The sequence below is a fragment of the Cladosporium halotolerans genome (assembly GCF_011745625.1).
Source record: "Cladosporium halotolerans strain TM138-S3 chromosome Unknown Sca53, whole genome shotgun sequence".
Classification (NCBI taxonomy): domain Eukaryota; kingdom Fungi; phylum Ascomycota; class Dothideomycetes; order Cladosporiales; family Cladosporiaceae; genus Cladosporium; species Cladosporium halotolerans.
In genome coordinates, this window is record NW_027191504.1 from 63,562 (window position 1) to 91,529 (window position 27,968).

The 27,968-nt window shown below is 56.1% G+C and overlaps 12 protein-coding genes across 12 annotated transcripts; 8 read left to right on the plus strand and 4 right to left on the minus strand.

The window, feature by feature from the left end:
- Positions 1–1,385: 1,385 nt before the first annotated feature.
- Positions 1,386–3,337, plus strand: WHR41_08973 (uncharacterized protein; the record flags this gene model as incomplete). The annotated part of the gene is made up of 3 exons (XM_069377577.1): positions 1,386–2,420; positions 2,478–2,883; positions 2,938–3,337. The coding sequence occupies 3 exons, from the start codon at positions 1,386–1,388 to the stop codon at positions 3,003–3,005; spliced, it is 1,509 nt and encodes a 502-aa protein (XP_069225454.1). The 3' UTR covers positions 3,006–3,337.
- Positions 3,141–6,884, minus strand: WHR41_08974 (uncharacterized protein; the record flags this gene model as incomplete). The annotated part of the gene is made up of 2 exons (XM_069377578.1): positions 3,141–4,787; positions 4,839–6,884. 2 exons carry the CDS (start codon positions 6,882–6,884, stop codon positions 3,141–3,143), a joined length of 3,693 nt encoding a protein of 1,230 aa, XP_069225459.1.
- A 539-nt stretch (positions 6,885–7,423) lies between these two features.
- On the plus strand, positions 7,424–9,312 carry WHR41_08975 (uncharacterized protein; the record flags this gene model as incomplete). The annotated part of the gene is made up of 6 exons (XM_069377579.1): positions 7,424–7,678; positions 7,743–7,833; positions 7,897–8,089; positions 8,152–8,552; positions 8,603–8,880; positions 8,934–9,312. The coding sequence occupies 6 exons, from the start codon at positions 7,424–7,426 to the stop codon at positions 9,273–9,275; spliced, it is 1,560 nt and encodes a 519-aa protein (XP_069225460.1). The 3' UTR covers positions 9,276–9,312.
- A 1,527-nt stretch (positions 9,313–10,839) lies between these two features.
- WHR41_08976 (uncharacterized protein) lies at positions 10,840–12,424 on the plus strand (the record flags this gene model as incomplete). The annotated part of the gene is made up of 4 exons (XM_069377580.1): positions 10,840–10,992; positions 11,046–11,153; positions 11,215–11,603; positions 11,692–12,424. The coding sequence occupies 4 exons, from the start codon at positions 10,840–10,842 to the stop codon at positions 12,215–12,217; spliced, it is 1,176 nt and encodes a 391-aa protein (XP_069225457.1). The 3' UTR covers positions 12,218–12,424.
- Positions 12,425–12,568: 144 nt separating this feature from the next.
- On the minus strand, positions 12,569–13,291 carry WHR41_08977 (uncharacterized protein; the record flags this gene model as incomplete). Its single annotated transcript, XM_069377581.1, has 1 exon — positions 12,569–13,291. One exon carries the CDS (start codon positions 13,289–13,291, stop codon positions 12,569–12,571), a length of 723 nt encoding a protein of 240 aa, XP_069225458.1.
- A 442-nt stretch (positions 13,292–13,733) lies between these two features.
- On the plus strand, positions 13,734–14,851 carry WHR41_08978 (uncharacterized protein). Its single transcript, XM_069377582.1, has 2 exons — positions 13,734–13,986; positions 14,044–14,851. The coding sequence occupies exons 1-2, from the start codon at positions 13,861–13,863 to the stop codon at positions 14,743–14,745; spliced, it is 828 nt and encodes a 275-aa protein (XP_069225451.1). The 5' UTR covers positions 13,734–13,860; the 3' UTR covers positions 14,746–14,851.
- A 230-nt stretch (positions 14,852–15,081) lies between these two features.
- WHR41_08979 (uncharacterized protein) lies at positions 15,082–15,839 on the plus strand (the record flags this gene model as incomplete). The annotated part of the gene is made up of 2 exons (XM_069377583.1): positions 15,082–15,118; positions 15,175–15,839. 2 exons carry the CDS (start codon positions 15,082–15,084, stop codon positions 15,837–15,839), a joined length of 702 nt encoding a protein of 233 aa, XP_069225452.1.
- A 415-nt stretch (positions 15,840–16,254) lies between these two features.
- WHR41_08980 (uncharacterized protein) lies at positions 16,255–17,743 on the minus strand. The gene is made up of 2 exons (XM_069377584.1): positions 17,319–17,743; positions 16,255–17,174 (listed from the first exon to the last, which is right to left on the minus strand). The coding sequence occupies exons 1-2, from the start codon at positions 17,599–17,601 to the stop codon at positions 16,408–16,410; spliced, it is 1,050 nt and encodes a 349-aa protein (XP_069225461.1). The 5' UTR covers positions 17,602–17,743; the 3' UTR covers positions 16,255–16,407.
- A 221-nt stretch (positions 17,744–17,964) lies between these two features.
- WHR41_08981 (uncharacterized protein) lies at positions 17,965–20,553 on the plus strand (the record flags this gene model as incomplete). The annotated part of the gene is made up of 4 exons (XM_069377585.1): positions 17,965–17,971; positions 18,037–18,225; positions 18,367–19,903; positions 19,962–20,553. 4 exons carry the CDS (start codon positions 17,965–17,967, stop codon positions 20,113–20,115), a joined length of 1,887 nt encoding a protein of 628 aa, XP_069225433.1. The 3' UTR covers positions 20,116–20,553.
- A 792-nt stretch (positions 20,554–21,345) lies between these two features.
- Positions 21,346–22,955, plus strand: WHR41_08982 (uncharacterized protein). The gene is made up of 2 exons (XM_069377586.1): positions 21,346–21,987; positions 22,051–22,955. Exons 1-2 carry the CDS (start codon positions 21,579–21,581, stop codon positions 22,746–22,748), a joined length of 1,107 nt encoding a protein of 368 aa, XP_069225432.1. The 5' UTR covers positions 21,346–21,578; the 3' UTR covers positions 22,749–22,955.
- A 576-nt stretch (positions 22,956–23,531) lies between these two features.
- WHR41_08983 (uncharacterized protein) lies at positions 23,532–24,758 on the plus strand (the record flags this gene model as incomplete). The annotated part of the gene is made up of 2 exons (XM_069377587.1): positions 23,532–23,863; positions 23,934–24,758. 2 exons carry the CDS (start codon positions 23,532–23,534, stop codon positions 24,568–24,570), a joined length of 969 nt encoding a protein of 322 aa, XP_069225431.1. The 3' UTR covers positions 24,571–24,758.
- Positions 24,759–25,143: 385 nt separating this feature from the next.
- WHR41_08984 (uncharacterized protein) lies at positions 25,144–26,965 on the minus strand. The gene is made up of 2 exons (XM_069377588.1): positions 26,574–26,965; positions 25,144–26,501 (listed from the first exon to the last, which is right to left on the minus strand). The coding sequence occupies exons 1-2, from the start codon at positions 26,767–26,769 to the stop codon at positions 25,777–25,779; spliced, it is 921 nt and encodes a 306-aa protein (XP_069225430.1). The 5' UTR covers positions 26,770–26,965; the 3' UTR covers positions 25,144–25,776.
- Between the last annotated feature and the right edge of the window lie 1,003 nt (positions 26,966–27,968).

Sequence of the window (27,968 nt, forward strand, 5' to 3'; positions counted from 1 at the left end):
GGGGGGCGATGACGGAGCGCGGGGCGCCAGCTCCAAAGCTCCAGGTCAAACAGTCGACATCATTTGCAACGGAAACATTCAACTAGTGGTCGATTCGGAGTGGACTTGCGTGTTCTCTTTGTTGTTTTTGAAGACAGCCACTGATAGTGCAAATCTAAATTTGTGATTGACTTTGTGCCAGACATCACTCTGTTCGTCTTCGTTGATATCCTCTTTTGTTGAAAGCCGCAGCCTCAATATCAACAACTCCCTTCCCTTCGACTCATTGGACAGCCACAAGACGACATTGGGAGCGAATCGCATGCGAAATGCGCCCAGGTATACCTGCATGATCTATACACACAAAGCACATTGTCAAACGCATCCATAACTACCGTGAAAGATTCGAAGCAGAAGCCCAGTAAATGGCCTTAAGATTGTAAGGGTTAGGGTTGGGGCAGCCTTCCAGCGGCCACTTATCCGGAAGTTTGCAGATTGAAGGCTCACCAAACAGAGGACCAATCCTGATGGGGTAGAGCAAATGATAGAATGTCAAACGTGATAAGAAACGAAACACTTTTCAAGATCATCAAGGAGCTTTTAATGCTTCTCGGAACAGTTATTTTGCCTCATCCGCGCTCACAAAAATTTCCAAGACGCCTGCAAACTTCTAGAAAGACGATGACCTCTTCTATATCCGAGGTCGTCCCCTCATGAGAGGGTTTTCCGCACACCGGCGGCTCAGCTCGCCACATTCACAACCGCCCACAACGATGCCATCCGACACTGATCTGCCTCCATCTAAGCGACGGCGCGTGACGCGAGCTTGCGATCATTGCAAGTCTCGCAAAAGGCGTTGCAATGGGCAAAAGCCATGCGCGTACTGCACCGAGCATAGAACGAAGTGCACCTACGACGCGCCCTATACACGCGGCAAGCATGCTCAGCATCCTGCAATACCAGATGCCAGTATTGCAGAGGTCCCAGAAATTGACGCGTCAAGTCCACGTATGGCTGGACGATGGCCGCGACTCTCTCTCTCACACACCGCGCCGGTTGTTGTGAATGATGGTGATCGCAGTGGCGTGCAAAGCAGTAGGGCAAGATCGCCCGTTGGGGGCGAGAGTGCAGGGCCTCTGGGACAGCAATACCTTGGCCCTACATCACCTTTCTCGGTACGTTCAGATCTGTATTTGTGTCTCTCCATCTCAAGTAGTCGGCTATCTTCTGACGCCAGGCAGTTCATCCGTCGAGCGACCCGACGATTTGGCAACCTGAACGCAATTTCGACGGCAACGCTATCTGAAGAGCCAAAGAATGGAGTTTCTATCTTCAGTACTGGCGATCGACAACTTCCAGAAGTGGATGTGTCGACCATACAGCTGCCTGATGAGGCGCAATGCAAGATGTTCGTCAATCGCTATTTCGACTTTGCCATGGCAACTTATCGATTCTTGCATCACCCAACTGTCCTCCAATGGGTTGATCGGTTACCAGGGCACAAAAATCCTCATCCGCTACCTCCAGTTCAAAAAGCGATCCTTCTCTTGGTATTTGCAACGGGTACCTTGTACAATGTAGATGACAGCCACAACGTCTTGCCGGACAGAGACGGAGGGCGTCATCTTGCTGGTGAGCGGTACTTTCAGGCTGCGCAGAAGATCATTGCGGGCGAGACTGGTTCTTTGCAGCTGGAATCTGTCCAAGCACGGTTGGCTGCGACTCTGTACCTGCTGAACACTTCCCGTCTCAACCAGGCGTGGTACTTGTTTGGTACTACCTACCAACTGGTCATCGCCCTTGGACTCCACAGGAGAAGCGCCACTTACCAGATTCAGAAGGATTACGTTCTCTCGGAATGTCGGAAGAGATCCTTCTGGGCGGCGTATACACTGGATGGCTACTTTAGTGTCATGCTTGGTCGGCCTCCTTTTCTGAATGATGACTTTGTTGACCAGGAGTACCCACAGCCTTTGAACGACCAAGATATCACTCCAGGGGAAATCACAAGAAAGTCCAAAGGAATCGACTGTCTCATAACGGCTTCAATCCAGCACGCAAAGCTGGCTCATGTCGTTAGAAGAGCTTCCAAAGACCAATACCTGCTTCACCAAGTCAGTGAAGAGCGCCAGATACAGACTGCGGCTCAGCTAAACAATGAAATCGCGAAGTGGCAAGATGAGCTTCCGATCTTCCTCTCTGGCGCCATTAACCCTGCCAGTCTCATTCCAGTCTTCCGTCGTCAAGTCACAGTATTGAGAATGGCGTGTGCGCATGCTATCATGCTGGTTAACAGACCCTTAATACTGAGCCGCCACGCAAAGCCTGTAGGTGTTCAGCCTCATGTTGAAGAGTGTTTATCAGCCGCAAAGCTGATGCTCGAGTTGGTGCTCGACTTTGTGGCAGACAACCATATGTTCCAGGGGTTTTGGAAGACTCAGGTAGGCGTCACGCCCAATATACGAGTAACTCTAACGACTGCTGACTCCTTCATAAAGTACGTCACGTTCAACGCACTTTCAATAGTCTACGTGTGGATCATTCAACGCAAAATTGGCCGGCTAGCCACCGTCCCCTCGCAATACGAAGAGTCAGACCTGTTCAACATCGCGGAAGCCGTGCAGACGCCATTAGCGAAAGCAACGCAAAGCAATGCGCCCAATCTTCGATACACCATAATACTGGGAGAGCTGCAGCGAGAAGCCAGGAGGGTCATTGCGTCAGCATCTTCCAATGGTGATCCTGGTACCTCAAGCTCTTCCGATCAAGCCGAAGCCAGCCACATAGACACCGCATCCTTGAGCGGACAGCCGCAATCGCTGGGCTCCGCTGAGTGGGACCTTGGAAGCATGGACTTCCCACTTGATCCGAACCTGTGGATGCAGTTGGATTCGTTCCCCTTTAGTAAGTCTTTGGCTGACCGAACTCACGCGCATATTTGAGCTGACATATTGGTAGCCGACGAGCATTTTCACCAGGGTGGCTACGGGTTCTCGACAAACACAGACCTTGGTGGCACGATGTAGCCAGTTGATGCATCTATCGTCTCTGGGTTCCTACAACTGCGTGATGGATCACAATGAACGAACAAAAAGAGAGTCAGATTGTGTGGTCGTAAATTTGTATTCCCCTTCTACCTTGGTACCCAACTCCGAACAATTCTATATCTTAACCATTCCTTGGAGAATATCCTGACACTCTGAGAGCACTTCCTCTAAATCTCGAGCAGCATCGACCGGCACAACATCAACCTCACTATCCTGAGCCGCCTCCAAAAGCTCAACTTGCGCATCTACCATCTCCGGCGCCATGTAATGGTCTTCCCGCAAGGAAAGTCTGGTCTTCAACTCATCCCGGCTCTCCGTCTCAAGCATGACGAAGAGTGTGCGAAAGCCAGCAATCTCCTGCAGAGTCCGCAACTCCTGGCGATAGATACTCCTCAAGGCCGAGCATGTCACAAGCACCGCAGGTGCCTTGGTGGTATTCAGACGATCGATGGCCGCGCCACGAATGTGCGCCAGCCAGCTCATGCGGTCGGCATCCGTGAGAGCGATCTGGCTCCCCATCCTCTCGCGCGCTGTTTTCGAGTGCATGTCGTCGCCTTCGATCATGGGAAGACTCAGCTTGTCCGCCAGCGCGCGAGCGATAGTCGATTTGCCGGAGCCGCAGGGGCCGCCGACGACTATCACGGCGGGTTCGTTTTCGGAGAGGCTACCAGCGGACCACTTTGCTTCCAGTGAGGAGACAATCTTGCGGATGAGACTCTTATCGATGGTCCCGGCATTCTGCAACGACGGCGAGCCGCCCTGAGCCCGAGACGTGGCGTGCGCAAGCGAGCGCCTCGGCTTGTCATTGTCGTACTTGCTGGCGAAGAAGTCTACGAGCTTGATCGGAGGGTTCTTCGAAGGATCCGGCTCCGACGCTCGTAGCAGGCGGATCCACTCTTGCTGCGGCACTGTTTCGAATTGCAGCCCTGCCTCTCTGAGCAGGGGCAAGAGGTCTCTGGACCAGTGGAACGACTTGTCGTTCACGACGTTCATGACGCCGCTTTCGGCCCCTGAGCACGCGATCTCCGAGCACGCTTTCGCGACGACGTCGACGGGCAGCCAGTAGGGCGTTTCATCGAGCTCGGGCAGAGCGCCGACTGTCTTCGCCGTCTGGAAGATCAGAGGGATCGCTTCTGTGTTGTTCCAGACGCCGTTCTGCGTGTCGCCGATGATCTGTCCGACGCGCAGCACCCGTGTCCTGAGACCTGTCTGCCGAGACGCCCGGTCGCAGAGATGCTCCGTGACCAGCTTCGACTGCGCGTAGCCCATGCCTTGAGCGTAGCTGTACGACTCCGGCAACGCTTCCGGGACCACATCGACTGGCGTCGCTGCCGTCGCAGAGACGGACGAGCAGAAATTGAACGAAGCGGGCTGCGGGCGCTTGGAGGCTAGGCAGAGATTCATCAGGTTCTTCGCGCCGGCGATGCAGTCGGCTTCGAAACTCTCGAGGCCTTTGTTAAAATTGACCGACCACGCGAGGTGTAGGAGGTGGGTGATGGAGCTGCTGATGTCGTCGTAGTCGCTTTGGGCGAGGCCGAGATGGGCGTCGCTGAAGTTTGAGGGCAGGGCGATGATTTTGGAGCGGCTTGGGAGCGACAACTGGTGGTAGAGTAGTCGCTCTCTGAGAGACTCGCGCACTCTGTAGCCCGCGGATTGCTTGCTGTCTGCTCGGACGAGGCAGTAGACTTTGCGGACGGATGCTTGGGTGACTAAGTTGGCGACGGCATGGGCGCCGAGAGAGCCAGTCACACCAGTGACGACCTGCAAGTGTCAGTCATGGATCGGAAGGATCAATGGATTGCTGCAACTCACGATGTATTTCCCGTCGGCAGGATTGTTCAGGGGAACATGCTGAGGGAACTCCGCGTACTTCTCAATCATGGCCGAAATTCGATCTTCGACACCGACGACCTCGCGCTCAGGACCGCCCGACTGTAGCCGGACGATCTCGTCCGCCATTTTGCCCAAGGTTGGGAAGTCAAAGACGAAGTTGCGACCAACCTTGTCGCCATCCACCTTCAGATTCTGCAGAACGAAGCTTCGGACCTGGATGGCTTGCAAAGAGTCGACGCCGAGGCTGAAGAGGTCAGCGTCGTCACCGAGGACGACACCGGCTTTGAGGGCGACGCGTTTCTGCATCTCTGCTCGCAAAAACTCGAGCAGCTCGCTCCTTGGCAACACTAACGTCCCGGATTGCTTGTCGACGTACGCAGCATCGATTTGCTTTGCAAAGTCTCGATAGAACGCAGCGCGGATGACGGTGCCTTTGTCGGTACGGCGGTAGTCGACGTCTCGCGGCAGGACCCTGATCATGTCCTTCGAGAGCTGGGAGTATGCTGGCATGTTTGCGTTCATTTCTTCGATCTTCGGCATGACTGCGTCAACGAGCTCTGCATCTTCAAGATTCGAGGTTGTCGTAGGAATGATGAAAGCTCCAAGACGGGCTTTGTTGGCGCCGAATACAACCGCCTCTGCGACGTTGGAATCCTGTCGGATCACACCTTCGACCAGTAAGGGGTTGGCCTTCTCGCCGTTCTCGAGCACGATGGTATCGTCCAGACGGGCGTAGTACTTCCAAGCATCCGGAATACTAGGATGAGGCTCGAAGAGATCTTTTGTAGCATACGACCCATCGTCTCTATTCGTCGCGACTTTCGAGCCCCAACCCTCCCTCACACAGAGCTCATAGAGATTCGGCCCTCTGGCCTCCATACTGAGGTACGGCTTAAGATGCGGCGGCACGCGCATCCAGTCCCAGCCTTTATCTTGTCGGTGGTCGCGGAAAGACGTCATGAGCTGGCCGACTTCGGTAGCACCGTAGTGGCCGACGAGGTTCACGCCGCTGGCCACGAGCCTGTCGCCGATGGGCTTGGGGCACGCGGAGCCACCGAACATCACGATCTCCAGTTGGCTGAGCAGTCTGAGGCCTTCGTCTGTCTCGCTTAGGAGCTTCAGAGCGTAGGGCACGCCGTACAGGATTCGAATGTCGGGGTGCTGCTTCAGCGTTGCAAGGAGGTGTTTGCTAGCGAGAGGAAGGCGGGCATTGTAGATGTAGATCTTCTTACGCGAGTGGATTGCCCGGAACAGACAGCATATGCCATGGTTGTGGTAGAGGGGAAGGGTGATGTGCCCGACCAGACCGAAGTTCTGGGAGTAGGTGTACAGCGCAGCGCGGTGCGTCTGGTAGATGGGCTTCGGCAAGCCGGTTGATCCGCTCGAATGGATGATGAAGCAGATGTTGTTTGTTTCTCGGGCCGGGTCCAGAGAGGCTGATCTCAAAGTGGTGCTAGTCTCTGGAGACGATGAGGCAGCGAAGATGGTCCCGGTTTTCAGAGCCGGAATGCTTTGGGATATAATCTCTGCATTTGATGCGAAGATATTCTGATAAATGAGTGCTGTTGCTTTGGTGCTCGACAATAAGGACTCGTAAGCTTCATCCGTTATTCTGGTCGACAGGAGCAAGGCGGAGTGACCAAGTCTGGATATGGCGAGGAATGCGACCAAGTAGTCGAGGTCGGAGTTACCCAAGAGGCCAACGACTTGCACTGGTTCGTCTGAGTGGAGTCTCTGTGGGATCCAGCTGGAGTACTTAACCGCTGCTCTCTCCACCACTTGATCCAGTTGCCGAGGAGAGTAGTCGACATAGTCGGTGCCTTCGTGTGGGTATGCAACAATGGGCTGGTCGTTGTGAAGCTGTCGTGCCCGCAGAGCAATGAGCTCGTTGATAGTCGATGGGATGGTCTTCTCCAAGATCTCAGACGGGCTTGCTGCCACCTCAATCCTCTCAATCGTTTCAACGGCAACGTCCTTCGTCTTCAGCGGATCGCTAAGTGCGATGGGTGATAGTACGGCCGCCATTGGGGGCTTTTGACGCGGTATCGACCATGCACTGTGGACGGACGCCATCGCAGTTCTTAAGTGGAAGGGCCACTACCCTTAGACCATCGGACATCAACTAGGCTGTGAGGCACTTTCGAGGTCGGCGGACCAAGACATTGTGCGGGGATGGGTCGCGGATTGACGTTCGGCTGGCGGCATTCCCATTCCGCCCTTGTTTTTCCGCTCCGTCTTTTGATCCGTTCTCCTTCCGCCTTTTCCATCCAACGGAGAACCGTCAAAGCCCTAGATTTGGCACGCCACAGTGACTGAACCTGCCGACTCTATTGGAATCTCCTCACTTACGATGCGAGTACCCCAACTACTTCTCCGCATTGGTGGAGCTGGGGAATCCGGGGTGGCTCAGATGATCTGTGAGCCCGCGCTGTCATATATCAAGTGGAGTCCTTGTGCTTTGCTATCTGTCTGGCTCATCAGCTCGTCCTCAACTGTCCAAGAACGAGACTTGGCCATTGTTGTCACAGACGCTGTTACCATACCTTGAGCAACGACGAGCCAACATGAACCGACAAGACAACGAACGGGCTTCGACCCACTCGGTCGATAAAGACCTCGAGAAGGTTGACTACATTGAAGTCAGCCACAACAAGTATGCCAACCTGGGCCTGACCGCGGAGGAGACCGAATTCTACGAGAACTACCCTGAGGACAAGAGGAAGAAGATGATTCGCAAGGTCGATGTGCGCCTGGTGCCTGTGCTGGCGCTCCTATACCTGCTGGCTCATATCGACCGCGCCAACATCGGGAATGCTAAGGTAAGCTTCTTGGGATATAGTTAGCGATGAAAGCCTGTAGCTAACAATGGCCTCAATTGATCAGATCGAGGGCATGCTCGATGACCTCAACATGAGCGGAATCCAATACAACATCGCACTGTCTATCTTCTTCATTCCCTACATTCTTCTTGAGGGTGAGTGATATGTACTGCCTAGTTTCTCTTGAGGAATGTGACTGACTCGAATGATTTGCATAGTCCCATCCAACGTTATCCTCAAGAGGTTTAAGCGGCCTTCGACCTACATTGGCATCCTTGTCGTCTCTTGGGGCATCGTCATGACTTTCACAGGCATCGTGAAGAACTTTGCTGGCTTGATGGTCTGCCGTGTCTTACTGGGCGTAGCAGAAGCTGGTTTCTTTCCTGGTGCAGTGTATCTGATTACGAGGTGGTGAGTATCTACGAGGACACCAGAGACAAATGTGAGTCCAAGGCACTGACTTTCTCCAATAGGTACGGCCAGCGCCAAGTTCAGACCCGTCTCGCTCTATTTTACTGTGCTTCTGCTCTATCAGGCGCTTTCTCCGGCCTTCTTGCTTTTGCAATTGCTAAGATGGATGGTGTTGGCGGCAGACCAGGCTGGGCTTGGATTTTCCTGCTGGAAGGCATTGCTACTGTCGTTGTTGGCGTGGCCTGTTTCTTCATCATGCCTGACACTCCCGCCTTGTCGGGAAGGTGGCTCACTGCCGAGGAGACCCGCTACTTCGCCATCCAGACGATCATCAAGGACGGCGGAAGGACGACGTCAGAGAAGGCAGACAAGTTCAAGTGGTCTTACTTGATCGATCTCGTCACCGACTACAAGGTCTACCTGCAAGCTTGGATCCTCTTCACTGCCTCCGTCTGCGCTTACGGTACGTCTTCTTGATCAGCGACAGCTCGAAATCCTGCTGACACCCTCTAGGCCTTAAGTTCACAATGCCCTCGATTACAAAATCGATGGGCTACAGCTCCTCGCAAGCTCAGCTACTGACGATCCCTCCCTACGTGGCCGGCGCGATCTCCGCTGTAACTCTCTCTAAGCTCGCGGATCGCTTCAACTGGCGCATGCCATTCATCCTTGGCCCTATGACTTCAGTACTTGTTGGATTCTGCATCTTGCTCCCGTTGGCCAAGAACATTGAGAACCAGATCCCAGCATGCTACATCGGCGTCATGCTCATCTGCATCGGCCAGTACCCCGTAAGGCCCCAAGAAACCTGTTACGTCAAAGAAACCACTGACAACCAGTCCAGACCAACCCCGCAGGCAGCGCCTGGATCTCAAGCAACCTGGCCGGCGACTCCAAGCGTGCTATGGGCATCGCTCTCAACATCTGTCTCGGAAACACTGGTGGCATCCTCGGCTCTTACATGTTCCTTGACTCGGAACAGGAGCAGGGCTACCCCACAGGTTTCAGCATTGGCCTGGTGTTCGCTGCCATCACGTTGATTAGCACCGTTGTACTGGAGCTATCCTACAAGCGGATCAACAAGAAGAGGGACGCCATGAGTGACGAGGACATCAGGGCTCAGTACACGGACGAGCAGCTTGCAAGACTAGGCGACAAAAGCCCGCTGTTCAGGTACAAGCTGTGATCGGCTTTTCCACGGTGGGGACACGGAGAGGGATGGTGGAAACTCGGGAGATGAGGAAGCACTTGCCAATTTGGAGTGTGATGGAAAACGGATAGAAGCTTCTAGTGATCACGTTTCATTTAGGAACACCGTATTGATCTCGTTGCAAATTCTGCAAGTCATTCGCGTTGTTTCGTGGCAATGGATTGCGTTGACTGTAGTAAGGTGCTTCGCGAGGAACGAAGGAGGAATCTTGCTGATTCGGACGTCGAGGTCACTGCACTAGACGCCTAGCTCGAGGAGTCTCCCCCGGTACCTGCGTCTACACTAAGCTTCCTGCGAAAGAGGACATGGAGGCCCATCGATCGAATCGGATGACATCCGCTATTCGAACTGTACAGTAAATTCTATCACGGGCGTCTGGCGTACCAGCAGATCCGAGAGCTTCGATAGACGACCACGCGTCGCGATCCCTTCCAGTGTCTACTCAGGGAACTCTACAATGGACCAATATCATGGTAATTGACGGCGCCATATTATTCTTGACATGTGCCACCAAATCGAGCGGGCGAGTCCGATGGTCTTTTGACATAATGTGTATGCTTCTCGGTTCCGTCGACACGAGTCAAGCTGACTCAAGCAAGAGAGAAACAATAATATTTGATTCTAAGCTTCCGGCGCCAGGGGCCCGGAGGCACTAGTGCTGTGAAGATCGTTAGTCCTTGCGAGCAAGCCGACGTGACTGAGTCCTTGGAATGCCGGCTAGCACCCGTGACGACGTATGGAGACGGAGAAAAGTCCTGACCATTCTTTAGCATGATGTATGGCTGTAATGGTTGATGGGTCCCCACGACAAGAACGGCTCAGAGGAAAAGCGGGATTTGGTGAGGGGCTTTGGGCACTGGCACATCACCCTTGTCGATCCCGCGCTGACAGACTTTCCCAGCCGCCTTTCAAGCTCCTGCCATCGCCGCCCTCGACACATCACTAACACATGCCATCGAGCATTCTTTTCAGGAGGCAAAAATCATCCTTGGGACCTCAGAAGATCCCAGTCGGAGCATCGTCGGATCCGAAATCACCACTCAGATCTTCTAAGCCACTGTGATGGAGCGACCGACCTGTCACCTCTGTTGTCACGAATAGTGTGACGAACGCCGTTCGGGTGTCACATGGCAAGGTTCGTCCCGCGTCCATAGCGTTGGGCACACGATAGAGCGGAGTGCAGACGACGGCAGAAATCTTCTGTACGTCCCTTGATGAACGCGGAGTCGCGGGTCCCGGATTCTGGGTCCTTGAATGCGCCCTCAGCAATTTTGGCTTCCAGGCAGACCAACACCCCATTTCCGAGAGCATCTATCCCGGAAAGAAAGCAACATGACACGGCTTAAGCGCATTATAAGCTTTTTTGACTTGTCAATTCGCTACCGCGAATACGCCGATGATGCCACGAACCCAGTTTGGGCTTCTAACAGTCAAAGATCCCAGGCAGGAGCATATATCATGTCATTCCTTCGTGCTGCCGTCTTCGTGGAATTATGCGTCCCGACGTATAGTTTCTCGTTTCTCCTTTGACTCCTTCACAATGACAGATCCTGGAGGCCGCGGAGACCGGATTTTGGCGGTTTTCATATTCTTCCTCGTCTTATGCACAATCGCATGTGCACTGCGCGCGTTTACCCGAATCAAGATACAGAAGGCGTTCGGATGGGATGATCGGCTTGCGCTCTTGGCCTGGGTATACCTCATGCTTTGTGACTGATGTTCTTGCCTGTAAACTGACTTTTCTAGATGAGCTTTGTGGCCTTCTCCGCATCAGCCATCACTGGCATATACTATGGAGCAGGACAACACGTTGCGGACATCCAACCTCCAAGCAATGTTGAAATAGCGTTGAAAGTATATCAATCATGCTGCCCGAAACCATCCACATCAGTTCAGTCTCGCTAACAGATTGCAGTACTGGTGGCTCTGTCCCATACTGCTGATCACATCAAATATCATCATCAAAGCTAGCATCGGCGTCATGCTCCTGCGACTCAGCGTCCAAAAGGTTCACCGGATCCTCGTCTGTGTCAGTCTTGCAGTCCTACAGACTTACAACGTCTTCTTTCTATTCCTATTCCTATTACAATGCCAGCCGGTCGACTACTTCTGGAAAAAGGCTGCCGGCGGAGTGGGCTCTTGTATCAACCCTCGCATCATTAGCATTGCTTATTACGGCTATTCCGCCATTGCATGCGTGACGGACTGGATCTTCGCGACCCTTCCAGCTTTCTTCGTCTGGCAATTACAGATAAGTGGACGAGAAAAGGCTTCAGTCATCCTGATCCTAGCGACAGGCGCATTGTAAGTATCTGGTGATTGGTCTGCCCACCAGGCTCTCCTTCACTCTTCTACAGATTCTAGGAACGGTCTCACTGAGACATCATCGCAGGGCTTCTATGGCGACGATCGCCCGCATTCCTTACATCTCGCAACGGGAGAACACAGACGACTTTCTCCACTCAACCATTGAACTCGCCGTCTGGAGCGACTGCGAGCTCGGCTTGGCTCTGACGGCCGTCTGTTGCGCCACCCTTCGTCCACTCTTCCGCGCAATCTTCCCACCCTCCGCCTGCACATCTGGTGACCCGGTAGCCGATGGCGCCTCACAACGGGCGATTTTGCCTCCCCAAGTCAGTGCACCCGACCAGGCTCAGCAAAGACGCTATAGGGCCAGTTGCCCCGATTTCGAAAATGTGGAGATGGGAGAAGTCAGGCAAGCGCCCGACTTCGGCACCATCACCATGGTGTGGCATCCGAAAACTCCACGACTGAATGAGGCGAATGACGACGCTGGAAGCAGCCATTCATCGGCGAATGTCATCAACCACAAAGTTTCGTTCTACCGATCTGAGGATGTCGCTGACGCGACGAATGAGTTCTCGCAGCAGCAAAATCGACCGCGGTCTGATGTCTGAGATTGCGCTGGGACTTGGACGGCGACATGAATCGGCACAGAGTTTCGTCGAGAGCGGCCAGTGTATGAAGTAAGGATTGATGAGATCACAGCATTGTCAGCCAGAGGAAAGGAGGCCATGTGCGTCTGCTTTTCCATCGTATATTAGCTCATTTTAACCATTGTATATGTATCATCAAAAGAGCTCGAGCCAGAGCGGTTTAATCCATGATTACGCTACAATGTCTCGCCATCCATGGGACCCTGGCGTTCTCAGTTTCGAACTAGAAACGTGAGGGCTCCGCCTCCGCCACGCAAGCTACTATACGCGATGCCAGAAGAACCCAGCAAAGACACGGAACACGTTGTCTACCTACCACGGAATAGGCTTCCCCTCCCTCGTGACAAACATCCCACTATCCTCCGGCTTCAAGCCCTCAATAATCGGCAGCATCATCGCAATGGCGTCCTCAGCATCAATCGCACCCTCCTCGCGCACGTGAGTCATGCGACTCTCGACTTTCCCAGGATGGATAATGCCAAACGCCACCTCCGGGACGTCGGCCGCGAAACTCTTGACAACATAGTTGAGCCCTGCCTTGCTCGCGCCGTACGCGTAGGCGCCGCCCTTGTTGTTTGCGATGCTGCCCATACCGGAGCCCATGACAACGACTTTCGCGGCGCCGCCCGAAGCCCGCAGGTTGGGCAGCAGCGCGCGGATGATCATGAACGTCCCCAGCGTGTTGACCGTTAGCGTCTGCTGGAAGACCTCGGGGTCGGTGGCGTCTAGGGTTTCTGCTTTGGACGGATCGGCCTCGTGCTTTTGGACTTCTGGGTTGAGGCCGCGCACGGCGGCGGAGTGGATGAAGAGGTCTACGGGGGCGTTTTTGAGGTCTGAGTTCAGGGCGTCGAGGGATTCCTGGGAGGAGCTGTTGACTGTGTGGGTCGTTATGCTGGCAGCGGCATCCTGAGGCTTGACATCGTCCGACCAAGAGACGTCGATTGCGTGGATCGTGTTGTTGGAGTCTTTGGCGTAGTGCTCCAGGAAGGTATGCCCAATGCCGGAGCCAGCCCCGGAGATGGCGATGACGGGCATGGTTGTTAGAGAGGAAGTGATAAGGATTGATGGTCGTTCGAGAGGTTTCGTCAAATATGAACCGATACAGAGGTGAACGTCCAGGCAGGATTCTAGAACGCTGTATTATAGGCCTTACCTGTAGCTGTGATACTGTTGAGGTGGCCAACCTCAAGAAGGGCGCGTACGTCACTCTTGCCGCGTGGTCGAATCTGAGATCATGGTGAGGTGATGATGTATTGAGGCGTCCAGGTAATCAAGCAAGCGGACGCTTGTATATATGCCGTATGTACACATCAAGAAGTTTACGATGTTGTCCCGTCGAGTCCAGTGCCAGTGAGAGACTTGAAGACTCGCGGAAACTCCGTAGCCCATATCTGAATAGACCAAAAGCGGGCCTTTGCAAGCGTGTGCGCCAATGATAGGCTTCCAAACCAACCCAGCCAATTGACACGCGTTCATCACAGTATTAACGCGAACCTGTGAGAACGATCCTAGTGACATCGGCATTGGAAGATACTAGTCACTTTGTGCAGGATAAGATCATCTTCCTCCATGAGAGTCATTACTTTGGTGTTCCAGTGGGCACGATGGATGTGCCCATCGCTGCAAATGTACTTGGCACACTAGGAGCCGTCTTCTGGTCCATCCAGCTAATACCGCAAATCGTGGTCAACTATCGAAGGCATAATGCCACAGGCCTTCAGCCGTCGATGGTATTCACCTTCATGTAATACATGCGATCGATATGGTAGATGCTGATAGACCTTCAGATGATGCTTTGGGCTTGGGCTGGCGTTCCGCTCGGAGTGTACACTATCGTGGAGCAATTCAATATCGCACTTCAGGTCCAGCCACAGATGCTAGCATTCTTAAGTCTGGTGACCTGGATTCAGTGCTACTACTACGAGCATAAATGGAGTGTTTTCAGGGCATTGACTGTCGTCGTGCCTATTGGCTGCGCCATGGCTGGCATTGAAGTCGGCCTCATCTTTGCTTTGCGAGCAGGCAAGCGAAAGGGCACCGACTGGCCTGTGACACTCATGGCTGTCCTGGCGGCTGTTTTTCTCGCTCTAGGAGTTTTGCGTCATTACTACGATATCTACAAGCACCGGACTGTCAGAGGTATATCTTTCCTGTTCGTCGGCATCGATGCCCTGGGTGACCTGACCTCGTTGATATCGGTCGTGTTCCAGCCATCGTTGGACGTGCTCGGACTTGTCATCTACGGCGTCGAGCTGACTTTGTGGATCGGTGTCTTTGCCTGCGGAGGTTACTATAACCTCACCCCATGGCTGAGAGCGAAGATGGGACAGCGCAATGGGAAGCTTGATCCTGCAGACGGACAGCCTCCGGCGACCGGTGTTGCTCAGCATGATATGCCGTCATCAACATCTGTTTTTCGGACTCCTTCGAGTGACTCGAATGCGCTACGTTCCAGAGTCAATGCTGGAGGGGTGGAATTGCAGCCGTGAGCCTCTGTAGAGAGAAAGCATAAAGTCTAGGTACCCCTGGAACTCATGCAGTCTAGTCATATCGCATCGCGCAGTGAAAACACACATTGACCACTGTTACCTCCCTGAGTATCCTGATCACATGTGTCATGTGAACTTGAAACGACCGTCACATGTCAGTGACTTGTGCTCGCAGTCGCGCAAACCAACTGTGAACGCAGCCAGCAGCTTTGCACATGTTCTAACCTCACCTCACGTCTCCCGCGCTAGCCACGCCACCCACAACTTTTTCACAACACCGAACAACACCGCACAACAACCCACTACCAACTCCAACCAAATCAATTACCCGCCACAATGGCCACCGCAAAGGAAGACCTCCGCAGCGGCTACAGTAAGCGCACCTCCCCACCAACCCCTTATACCCCATCACTCACACCGCCCTCCCAGCCTCGCCCACCATCCCCGCGACACCCGCGACCAGCAACCTCGCGAAACCAAAACGCACCGCCAGCACCGAGACCCTCGCGACCACCTTCTCTGAGCTCTCCACCCCATCCGTCGCCTACCCGAACCCGCCGCTCAACACGCCCGCCTCGCCCTCCCTCGCCGGCGACGACCTCGCCCTCACCACCCGCCTCTCGCAAGACGACCTCGAGGGCCTCACCCGCCGCCTGCACGTCGCCACGCCGCCGACCTCCCCGCCGTCCACCTCAGCCCACCAGCCCGGATCCTCCAAGCAAGGTAAACCTCCCCTCCCCATCCCCCTCAAAACCCACCAATCCACCACCCACCCACCAAAACTAACCCTCCCCCCCTCACCAGCCCCATCCCCCACCCCCTCGCGCCTCCACTCGCGCACCTCCAGCACAACCCCCACCCCGACCGCAACCCCCCAGCTCGAATCCACCGAGCCCCAAGTCTTCGAATACAGCGCCTGGGCCATGGTCGCGGAGGAAGACACGATGCGGGCGCTGGCGCGCGTGGCGATGCTGGCGCGCGACGAGCACGCCAAGGACCCGCGGCGCAGCGTCGAGGAGTACTACAGCGCCCGCTTGGCGGCGCTGATCGCGCGCGCGGAGGTCGGGTTCGACGGGGGGTTTTTGGGCAAGTGAGGTGCTTGGTTTGACTAGCGGTGGGGAGTTTGGTTGAGCGGCATTCGTGGAGTTGGGATTGGAGGGATATCAACGAGGAGATTTTCTTTGGTCTTCTCTATTGTGAAAGCTGGGCGATTGTCAGCTGAGCTGGGATGGGAACCAGGGGAAATGGAAATGGGTGCATGCCGCGGGGTAGGCGGCGAGGAGGGCTCGACTCGACTCGACTGGGGTTTGACTTTACTTGGTTGTCGATACCACACTGCGATAACGAAGCGAGTTCCGCGCGGCACGGAACGACGAATGAAAGCTGTTTTGCTAATTCGTCATTGATACAAGTAAGCAGTACAGTGCCAGAGGGTATAGTACAGCACGTCGTGTGAGGTTGCATAATAAGCAACCAGAACAGAAAAACCCCCCCCCCCCCCCCCCCCAAAAAAAAACACCCAATCCTAGAAATCGATGAGAAAAGACTCCGCCGCCCGGTTCCGTCGTGAACGTTTTTCCTCTTTGCTGAGCCCATAGTCTTTGTTGTGTCGAATAATCAAATCAAATGCGCCGAGCCGATTTTTGCCAAGGCTGGTTGGTATTAGCTGGAAGGTTGCGCCATTGGGTTCTGGGCTTGAGCTTGAGGGTTCATGCCGCCGTTCATCGAGTTGTTCCGGGGCGAGTTGGCTGCTTGCTGCTGTGCCATGCGGTTATCGTAGCCATTCCAGCCGGGGAAGAGCTCTCGCAGCTGCTCGTACTTGGCTTGCAGTTGGGGCATGTGGGCCGGAGGGCTCATGTGTGCTGGGCCAGGCGGCGCTTTGGCTGCTTGCTGGGTGTCCGCTCTAGGCGCGAGGTAGGCGAGGTTCGCCTGTACCCTGCGCAGGCACTGTATGTACTCCTCCGCGGCCATAGACTCGTCCATGTTGAGCGCGCGCAGCTGGAGCTGGTGCTGAGGGTTCATGGCGCCGCCGCGACCTTGCGCTTGGAGGTTGTTGATCTCCTGCAGCAGTTCGCTGTTGATGTCCAGCAGCATCTCGACTCGCTTCTGCTCACGTGCCTGCGTGCCCGGGGACTGCGGGGCTGAAGGAGAGGCACCAGCGTTGCCGCCGCCATGCTGGAAGTTGGCGGCGGGGGTCTGTGGGAGAGGAGGCGCGGCCATGGGGTACTTGGTCGGCGGGGTTTGCTGTTTGGGCGGCTGGGCCTGCTGCTGCTGCTGGAAGTGAGGTTGGGGACCCGCATAGGGCGAGTTGATCTGCTGTGGGGACGCGCTGTGTCTGACGCCGGGCTGCTGTAGGGGCGGCGTCGGCGTGGCACTGGTCGAGGTCACGGACTGCGCGAAAGGCGCCGAGGTGAACGGGCTCTGCTGGCCTGTCGCATGGTGGATGTCAGCACAGGGTAGGACAGGGCGTCATGCCGGCAGATGAGGCCGTGGGACGGGAGTCAGGGAGCAGGCGAGTTAGGGCAGGGTGGAAGGGGCGGGCAGGATATGAGGGTGGAGGGGCGGCGACTCACCGGCGAAGGGGGCGGCGGGGGAGAAGTGAGGTGGCTGCTGCTGGTGCTGCTGCATGAGACCATCATTGAAGGTCGGAGGCGGCGGTCTGGAGAGAGATGGAGGCGCGCCTTGGTAGGGCGCGGGCGAGAAAGCTTGCTGCGGTGGTGCAGCAGGGCCGGCGAAGTGGGCAGGCGAGGCGTAGGGGTGCTGCTGCTGTTGCTGCTGGGCTTGCTGTTGCTGCTGGGCCTGCGCCTGCTGGTGGTGGAAGGGCCCCGGGTGGAAGGGCGTCTCCAAGTGGCTCATGTTGGCGGGCCCGTGACTGACGACTCGCTGCCTTACGGGGGCCAGGCGCGCAGTGGTGTACCGTGGCCAGGCCGCGGGACAATCAAACAATAACAACAGGCGGCGGTGATTGGCCGAGTCAGGCGCAAACGCTGTCTCCTCGTGGTGCAGGCCGACGGCTCACCAGACCGCAAGGGAGGCGATGGAGTTTTCGCTACGCCGGGAAGCGCGCGGCTGTGGCGCCACCGGACCCGCTTGCCCCCGGGCCAGAGGGCGCGCGCTGCACGCCGGCAGATCAGACGGCGGGCAGAGCATGAGGAGACAGCGCGCAGCAGGCAGCGCGCAGCACACAACACACAACACACACACACACACACAAAAACAATGAGTGGTGGGTTTGCAAAAAACCACCTGACCGCTGCCTCACTTCACCCACCAGGCCTAACCGTTTCTCAGGCAGAGGCGCGGCCCGCGGGCGTGGCAGAGGCGCCTTCTACAAAGCCAAGTACGGTGGCGGCGGCGCACGAGGCGGCCATCAGAACCACGCCAATGGGACCGAGACTCCCGCGGCCACACCACACGCCGGCCCACGCGACTGGGATCAGCTGCAGCGCGACCTGAGGAGTATCGACGGTCAGCAATACGGTGAGTGGCCCTCTTCTGTCACCTCGACATGAGGTATCCTCCCTTTCCACCCAAGCATCAAGTTCTGTCCCCGATGACGTAGCGTGTTGCTTGTTCAGCCAACGTTTAAGCGGCGTCGCTGATCTCTAACGTCCTCCTCAGGCGCCTACAAGCGATTGCTCGGCCGATACGACCATGCCGGCCCCTCTTTCGCCCTCTCTGTCGATCACGTCCAAGGCGATGCATATGCCGCGCCGTCTCGCGTGCGGGCGGTGATGCCCCTGGCCCAGACCGGCTTCCCGTCGGGATATCTGCAGTCAGAAATCCGACGTGTCGCCCTGTGTGACTACGTGACGAGGACAGCTGCGTCTATTATCCGGGACAAGCATCTCGACAGGAATGTGGGCGGCGGAAACGGAGGCTGGAGCTCACCCAAGGGAGGCGCGTTTAATATCAATGCGCCCGGACAGGAAGTGCTTCCGCGTACCAGCGCAATCGTTAGCGGCGATGAAACCATCGAGCTTCGATTCACCGTCGCTTTGCCAGCGGCGGGTAGGACTGTTCTTGGTCAACAAGCTAACCAGATCCTTGCCATCAACCTAGTCGAATTGATCAAGAACACCCTACTCCACGGCAATCTTGACGAGAAGAAGCTGGCTTTGCACATTTCTTCGGTTGAGAACCAGCACCATCTGCGCCAACAGCTTAGTGCGAACAATCTGATCGCCTTCGTCGCCAATGGCTCCATCCTTCCTCGCGCATCAGGCGCGTCTGCCACGCCAATGCTTGACAATAGCGTGGTGCCCTTCCAATCCCCACCTGAACTGTCAGTGACCCTGACGCAAGCCGACGGCGTTGCCGTCTCCGGTATGGGCATCCCCAAAGGCATCACCCTCCTCACCGGCGGCGGCTTCCACGGCAAATCGACCCTCCTCGAAGCCCTCGAGCTCGGCGTCTACGACCACATCCCCACCGACGGCCGCGAGCGCATCGTCACCGACCCATCCGCCGTCAAAATCCGCGCCGAGGACGGCCGCCCAGTCACCGGCGCCGACATCAGCCCCTTCATCTCCACGCTCCCCGGCGGCAAAGACCCCAAGCGCTTCTCCACCGACGACGCCTCGGGCTCCACCTCCATGGCCGCCAACATCCAGGAAGCGCTCGAGGCCGGCAGCACCTCGCTGCTGATCGACGAGGACTCGTCCGCCACCAACCTGCTCGTGCGCGACGCCCGCATGCAGGCCCTCATCCAGAACGAGCCCATCACGCCGCTCGTCAGCAAGGTCCGCGCGCTCTACGCCCAGCACGGCGTCAGTACCGTCATGGTCGTCGGCGGGCTGGGCGACTGGCTCAGCGTCGCGGACACCGTCATCGCAATGGACTACTACGTGCCGCGCCTCATCACGTCGCAGGTGGAAGACGTGCTGCGGCAGTTCCCCAGCGACGTCGCGCAGGACGCGCAGTACGGCTCCGTCCCGCAGCGAGCCGTCCAGGTCCAAGTCCCAGGCGAAATCTCGCCGTACACGGCTAGCAGGTCGTTCATCAATATCAAGCCCGCGGTCAGGAATCCCGTCGCGGACCCCGCGCAGGCGCCGCAGGGGATTGACCTGCAGGGCCTCGATCAGCTGGTTGAGGTCGGGCAGGCGAGGATGATCGCTGCGACGGTGCAGCGGTTCGGGAGGGCTACGGAGGGCAAGCCGTGAGTTGAGAATAATTGGGCTCTACGGGTGACAATTTTGCTGACTGACACTTCACAGAGTGGATCTGAAATCCCTCCTCGCGACGCTGGAAGAGGAAGTCAATCTCGACCAGGACATGCCTGCTACGCTTAGTGGAGGCGAGCTCGTGGCTGTGAGGAAGTATGAGGTCGCGGCGGCGCTTTCGCGTTTGAGGGGCTTGAGGGTCGCTTAGGGTCGTGCACTGGTACTGTACCCTTAAGCTTCGACCTGGGGCTGCGGACTGCGCTGGCACATGGCTTACTACCTAGGTACTGACAGCTGAGGGTAGGGGTCATACATTGTGGCGGATATAGGTGTGGGGAGTACATGCAATGACTATAGTAGTTGCGACGGTATGCGCCGCCTCGCGATAATGCGCGCGATGGCGATGTCTGGAATAATGCCTCGTCAGACAAAATGCGCGATTTCCCAAAGGCACGATGGATCGCAGCGTCGGCTTGTCCACGGCGCTGGAATATCACGCTCGCGAAGTGCATGGCGCACTCGTTGACAATGAGCGCATAGACTTTCTCCTTTGTTCTACGTCCCGACGTATAGGATAACCCACGCTGGAGGTAATCCCTCGTGATCAACAAAGAATCTATTCATAGCCCCCCGTCACACCCCACTCAGAGCCTCAATTCCTCAGGCCGATCGCCTTGAGGCATTGGCAACAGCCCACCTCAGCTCGCGCGCAGACACCAATCCTTCCACACTCAAACCCTCCTCTCACCTCAATGTCATTCGCCGACCGACCCGTGACCACCGCCCAAACCGCAAGGCGCAAGCGCTGCGCCTCCTTAACCCTCCAATCCTTCCTCCACCCCCCATGCACCGAAGCCCCATAGAAGCTCAGGCGCCGCAGCCTCAGGCCGCCGATCCGCACAGCTTTCCCCACAAATCTTCGAGAGAGAGTTCACAAGCACGCATGCCGACTCTTCCGACCCTGGCTGGCGGGCGCAGAGTCGATGGTATCACGACTTGCTGCGCGCGGGCGTCAGCTCTCGCGCGCGCGCGGTGATTTGTTGGAGCAGACAGTACAGTGTCTGTGCCAGGGCTTCGCGCTCGGCTTGGACACTGCCGAGCGCGACGGCGCATGACAGCGCCAAGGCAGTCGGCCGGCGATGAGGATGAAGAAGCGGGTCCGATTGTTCCGCCCTATGAGGCTGGCAAGATTGTTAGATGTGACAGGTAGCGGACTGCTCTCTTTGCGCTGCTGCAGGAGTGCCTCAGTCACCTAAGGGGACTCCACCCGGCACGGCAGCCGGCAGCGCTACCCAATCCTTCGAGGCTTTGCGCTGCTGAGCATCGGGGCTCATCTGCGTCTCGTGACTTGCGGGTGGGGTCGTCCATGTGCGGGCCGAGAGCTAGCGCTGCGCGGCCAAGCCGCTTCGCGCGCCGGGGTGCTTGTCTGACGTGCTGGAGGGAGAGAGGTGGTGAGTACTTGTATGACAGCTGCTGCCCGTCGGAGGGACTGGTGTTGTTGTTCTGATAACATTCAAATACGGTATTATTCTGAGGTTTTGAAAGAGATCGTTCTTTTTGATACCTTCTGATCAAGTCACTTTACACTCCATCAACTGCGATCGACACTTTCTATCGCTACAGCAAACAAACGCCATCAACAAACCAGCCGCCTAAGCAAAAACCGCCACAATGAGCCTCCCTCAAACCAACGGCGGCGGCGACACCTCCAAGCGCGTCTCCCAAGGCGACTCCACCGCGCCCACGCGCAGCCCCGGCGACCCCATCGTCCACGTCCAGCCGCCGCGCCGCGAGGACCTCCAGCCCTCCTACGCCCAGGTCATCAAGCCGGACTCCGAGGATGCCTCCAATACCGGCTGGTACGGCGGCATGATCAACAGCCTGGGCTCCTTCATCGGCACGCTCGGCGCCATCCCCTGCTGCATCGTCTGCCCCAACCCCTACAAGCCCGTCGAGCAGGGTAATGTCGGCCTGGTCACGAAGTTCGGCCGCTTCGCGCGCGCCGTCGACCCCGGTCTCGTCAAGATCAACCCGCTTTCGGAGTCGCTTGTGCAGGTCGATGTCAAGATTCAGATTGTTGGTAAGTCGCGGCATATCCCCTTCCTCACACCATGATTGCGATCGCTGACACCCCACCCAACAGAGGTCCCCAAACAAGTCTGCATGACCAAAGACAACGTGAACCTGACCCTCACCTCCGTAATCTACTACCACATCACGTCCCCGCACAAAGCCGCCTTCGGCATTTCCAACATCCGCCAAGCCCTCGTCGAGCGCACGCAGACGACCCTCCGGCACGTCATCGGCGCCCGCGTCCTGCAGGACGTCATCGAGCGCCGCGAGGAGATCGCCCAGAGCATCCGCGAGATCATCGAGGAGACCGCCAGCGGCTGGGGCGCCAACGTCGAGAGCATGCTGATCAAGGACATCATCTTCAGCCAGGACCTGCAGGACTCGCTGTCCATGGCGGCGCAGAGCAAGCGCACGGGCGAGGCCAAAGTCATCTCCGCGCGCGCCGAGGTCGAGAGCGCCAAGCTCATGCGCCAGGCCGCCGACATCCTGTCCTCCGCCCCCGCCATGCAGATCCGCTACCTCGAGGCCATGCAGCAGATGGCCAAGCAGAGCAACTCCAAGGTCATCTTCATGCCGGGCCCGTCCGCGCAGCCCGCGGGCAACATGCAGGCGCAGTTGGATGCCGTCGGCGAGGGCCCCAGCGCGTATGGGTACGGCGGTACGAGCCCCGGGCCCGCGGTGCAGGGGCACGGCACGGGCGCGAGCGAGTTCAGCAGCAACCCGCAGTTTCAGAACACGATCAACTCGAGTGTTGTTGAGAACATCTGAGGGGGACGTGTGATGGTGTGAGGGAGGCGCGGGGAGAGGTGGAGAGGGGATGATTGTTTGATACCCATTCTCTTTTTATTTTGGTTTGGTCATGATTATGGCAGATTGATGACTTGGGAATTTTAATGACGGTCTTTTGGTTTTGAGGGTAGTCTTTGTATGATTATCCGACGATTTCTCAACTCGACGACTTCTCGATTGCCGAAACTCCTGAAGCGCTCACTGCGACGCGGCCATTTCAAAACCCGTTATAACTATGAATTCATAACAATAGACGAAGGCTTAATGAAACAATTGGTGACGGAAGGACACCCATGTTGGCAACACGATCACCAGACACTCTCTCTGGTCGATTCTCGTGGTCATCGAGCGAATACGGCGAAATTCAGTGAGTGACGCAACGGGATAAACGGACTTGAACGCCTTCTTCATCAGAAATCGGGTCTGGACAGAGCACACTTCGAGACAATTGACGTGAATCGATACAGAGCTTGGGCCGAATCACGTGCCGGTGACCCTTGGACCCTTACCGACCGTGACGACCGAATGAGCCGCAGCCGATCTCTTGCCCTAACCGAAGCCTTTTCCACCTTTTCCGCCTCCATTCCGACATCCAAGCCGTTGCCGACGAGCACCTCGATGGGTCGAAGGGTCTTGGAGGAAGTGGGACCCCAACAACGACATGTATTGCTATAAGATCCGTACTCGATCAATTTGCTTGAATTTGAGCAACTCACCTGAAACCACACAAATTCCTCCTCTTTCATATACCTACTTCCAATCATGCTCCCGACCCACTTCACCCTAAACACCGGCGCCCAGATCCCCGCCGTCGGCTTCGGCACCTGGCAGGCGGCGCCAAAAGAAGTCGAGCACGCCGTCGCCGAGGCCCTCAAGCAGGGCTACCGCCACATCGACTGCGCCGCCATCTACCGCAACGAAGTCGAAGTGGGCGCCGGCATCAAGCAGTCCGGCGTCAAGCGCGAGGACATCTTCATCACGGGCAAGCTGTGGAACACTAAGCATGATCCCGCGGACATCGAGGCGGCGCTGGACAAGACGCTGCAGGATCTGGGGACCGACTACGTCGATTTGTACCTGATGCATTGGCCGGTGTAAGTTCTCCCCGGAGTCTGTACAGACATCGAAGTCTTTCGTCCGATCCGCAACTAACACCATTCGCAGTGCCTTCGCCGCCGGCGATAAATTCTTCCCTCTCGACTCCAACGGCGTCTTCCGCCTCGAGAACATCGACCCCTCCGTGACATACAAAGCGATGGAAGCCCTGCTCGCCACCGGCAAAGCCCGCGCCATCGGCGTCTCCAACTTCACCGTCCCCGCGCTCACCTCCCTCCTCTCCCAAACAACCGTCGTCCCCGCCGTCAACCAAATCGAAGCCCACCCCTACCTCCAACAACCCGACTTGCTCACCTTCTGCAAGGAAAAGGGCATCCTGATCGAAGCTTACTCGCCGCTGGGCAATAACCAGACGGGCGAGCCGAGGACGGTCGACGATGAGGTTGTTCACGAGGTTGCGAGGGAGCTCGGGATGGATCCCGGCGTCGTGCTGGGCAGCTGGGGCGTGCAGAGGGGGACGGTCGTGTTGCCGAAGAGCGTGACGCCGAGCAGGATTAAGTCCAATCTGGCGGTCAAGGCGCTGCCGGAGGAGCAGTTGAGGAAGCTGGATGGGCTGGAGAGGCACAAGAGGTTCAATTTCCCGGCGAGGTGGGGGTTTGATATCTTTGGGGAAGCGGGGGAGGAGAAGGTGGCGAGGATTGCGAGGGAGGCGGGGGAGGAGAATAAAACCAAGTTTACTGTTTGAAGTGGTTTCGTGAAGTAGATAGATATACATGAACTGACGAATGAGCAAAAGTCATTGGTTTGAGAGTTGGCCTTGACTCGACGACAAGACGATCGCCGCGAGATGAGTCCTTCATTGATCGAGCATTGTCGGACATCGTCGCCCGAACGATCGGCTTTGCTAAATAATAGAAGAAAGAATTGCGAAAGCCGGTTTGTCCATCGATCGTTTGTTACACACAATGAACAATAACCTCCCCTTTGTCATTCCTTTTATATCCTCCCGCTAGTCCATTGTCCGATCCCACATTGTATAAGTCTGATCCTCCCTGTCCTGTCCACCCAGTTCCTCCCCTAGAAATCCCATACAACAAAACCACCAACCAAACCCTGTACCAGTACGAACAGACCCAACTGAAATGCAGCTCATCCACCTCACAACCCTCCTGGCCCTGACCGCCGCCCTCCCCAGCACCATGGCCCTCTACCCCTGGAACTCGCGCCTGCAAGTCTACGACATCGGCGAGATCCACGGGCGCGTCAAGCGGCCCTCGCAGCCCGCGCGCACCATGGGCCGCTGCGCCGGCGGCGACATCCCCGAGGGCGGCTACGGCTGCGGCAACTTCGGCAAGACCGGCACCGCCATCTACAAGTGCCGCGGCGGCTGGCTGCACCACTACGAGACGTGCCGCTGGGCGAGCGCGGGCGGCGGACAGTGCGTTAAGAACCAGCTGAAGAAGGGCAAGAAGTTCTATCCGTTCCAGGATGGGAAGAAGGTTGTTTGCGTGCAGCCGAAGGATACGCCGGGGAGGTCGTAGATGAGGTGAGGTAGGTGATGAGATGAGGGCGGTGAGGCCGTGGCAGGTTCCGCGGTCGGTGTCGTCGAGGTGTGTTTAGAAGATTGAATAGATTTATATTCTTCTAAGTGAATGTCGTTCCGTTTCCCTTCTCCTTTGTTTTCGTTATGCGTCGTTTGTGCTTTGTTGTATGCTTGCATGCTGTGATTCCAGAGAGATCAACGAGGGTTTGTCACTAGCTCTTCCTGGTATCATCGGAATCTGTCATCTTGCGGAAAGAGTACCGTCAGTCTTGGATTCACTCCAATGGTGCCTTTGAGTTGTCCTGTTATCGAAAAAGTCCCAACTGGAAGAGAATCTGCAAAGAACTCCTCGCTCCTTGGTGCTGCCAGCGATGGATGTCGCGCTCGCTTGGCCAGGGAGGGCTCATCTCATACAGGGGAGGCGCGCGAGCTGCGTTTGTAGTTGTCACTCGTGTCCACCATCGCCACATCTGCAGACTCGCGCGAGCTCGAGTCAACATTGTTCTTCCATCTTCTCGGCTCCAAGTCGCCAATGTACCACGTGGCGAAGATGACCATGACAGCAGCCATCAGTAGAGCATCCATAATGTAGATGAAGACTTCGTGCGAGATCAGATATCCATCATTGCCTTGCAAGTATTCGACGACACGGAAGATGCTGCGGATGAGGATAAGTGTACTCGTGGTGTACAGGACATAAAGGTGCCGCTTCCACGGCACGCGACCCCTGAGAGACTGGCTAGTCGGCGACTTCTGCATGCGCGTGTGGAAAAGGACGCTGGTGGCGACAAAGAAGCCGAAAATCGCGATCTGCACGAAGAGACCGGCGATAATGATCTTTTCCCCCAGCTCATACATGTCCAGCGTTCCGGATGATTGGATGCCGCCGCCAGCTGCTTGCAGGCTGAACGCGATCACGTCGCCGGTGACGAAGATCTTTGTGACCCATTTGTTAGGGATGAGCGAGAGGTGTTCGGCTCCCAGAGCACGGATGAGTCGGCCGAGGATCATATAGATTGAAGCGGCGAAGAGAGCTGGGCTGACGAGGATCAGGATTGCCTGCATGACGAATCCTCCGATGGCATCTTGGTTGAAGTGCGACCAGATTCGTCCGCAATAACCGACTGTCTGAACTATAAGCATGTAGCAAGTCAGTATACAATGTGCTTGCATGCTTTGAAGGCCTGAATCAGACGATCTCATACATATGCCACCGATCAAAAATGGTGTGAAGTAGTATGCTCGAGCTTTCTTGAGAAGCCATCCGTGGAGCGCCGTGAGAATGCCAAAGACTATGACAGCGACGATCGCTGCCGGTAATGAAGGATTGTAACGGTAAAGCTTGAAGTCGAAGTATTCGGAATTGGCCTCAGTGGCCGAGGAAGCGTCATTGGAAGCCATTGCGAGTAGTTATTACGGATTGCAGAGAGGTCAACGCAGTTTGTTGAAGATGTCCTGGTATAACAAAAGCAGTCGTACAGCGTGAGGTGGATTATGCGAAGACGGACCCATCGTACATTTTATCCTGCAGAAGTGTCGGCAATGGTTCCAAGATCGTACCTGGCGTGCGCGGTTGCTAAACCACTTATGTATCTTCAAATGGCGCGATGTTGTCACCGAGATCTTGGGGCCCGTGGTACAGCTCGCATACCTCGGACAGCAAGCAAGCGTCCGAGTATGTCCGAGGTCGTCGAAGCAAGATCTCGGACTTTTCGCACTTTTCGGATACCTCGCATTGAACAATTCGTCTAGACCCAAATTTGGTCGATCTATTCGGATAGAGTCGGACTTCATGCGAGACATGCGAGGTGGCTGAGACTACATTGAATCGTGGACGGCCGATGCTTGCGGAGCCCGAGAGAGATGACCATTGAATGTCTGTTGGTTTGCGAGATGCAAAATAGAAACATTTTCTTCGGAAACTTAAATGTTGAGTGTCCCTGATGGCAAAAGTCGCCGGGCAGGTCATGACAATACGGAAATATGTCGCCCAGTAAGCCTAGCGCCATCCAATGATGCAAAAGCCCCAAATGAGATCTTGCGCTTGCGTCCATGATGATTGAATTTAGCTTTCAGCTGTATCGCGCATCCACCATAGTACTTGCGTGCTAAAAAGTGTTGGAAGCGAACTTGAGGCCAGCGTCCCAGCATTGTGTCCACATTGGGAAATCTTCGCAGCCCGCTCAATTTCAGTAAGGAGGTATCCATCCGATTTCTTCGATCGGCCACTGTATCCAAATTCGGTGATCTGCATCAAGGATTTCCCAAGCTCTCGACAGCAGGAACGTATCCCAGCCATTCAGCCACTTCGACCAATTGACTGCATTCAAAACGATGAGGCTATGGACGAATATCACAACCGCCTCTTGTCTTCCTTGTTTCAGCAAAGGCATGAAGTCTTCGGCAACGGCAAAGTGCCACACGAAAACATCCGTGATATCCATGTTGTGGGCTTGTGGAGAAAGTGCCAGGCTCACTTGGCAGCGAAGCTCGCGAATCGCCAGTGCTGTTATTGGTTCGGTTGGTGCTGGTTCTGTGGTCAAACCGACACCAACCGGCAACTCGACATGTAAGAACCATTTGACCAGATGGTGAACCAT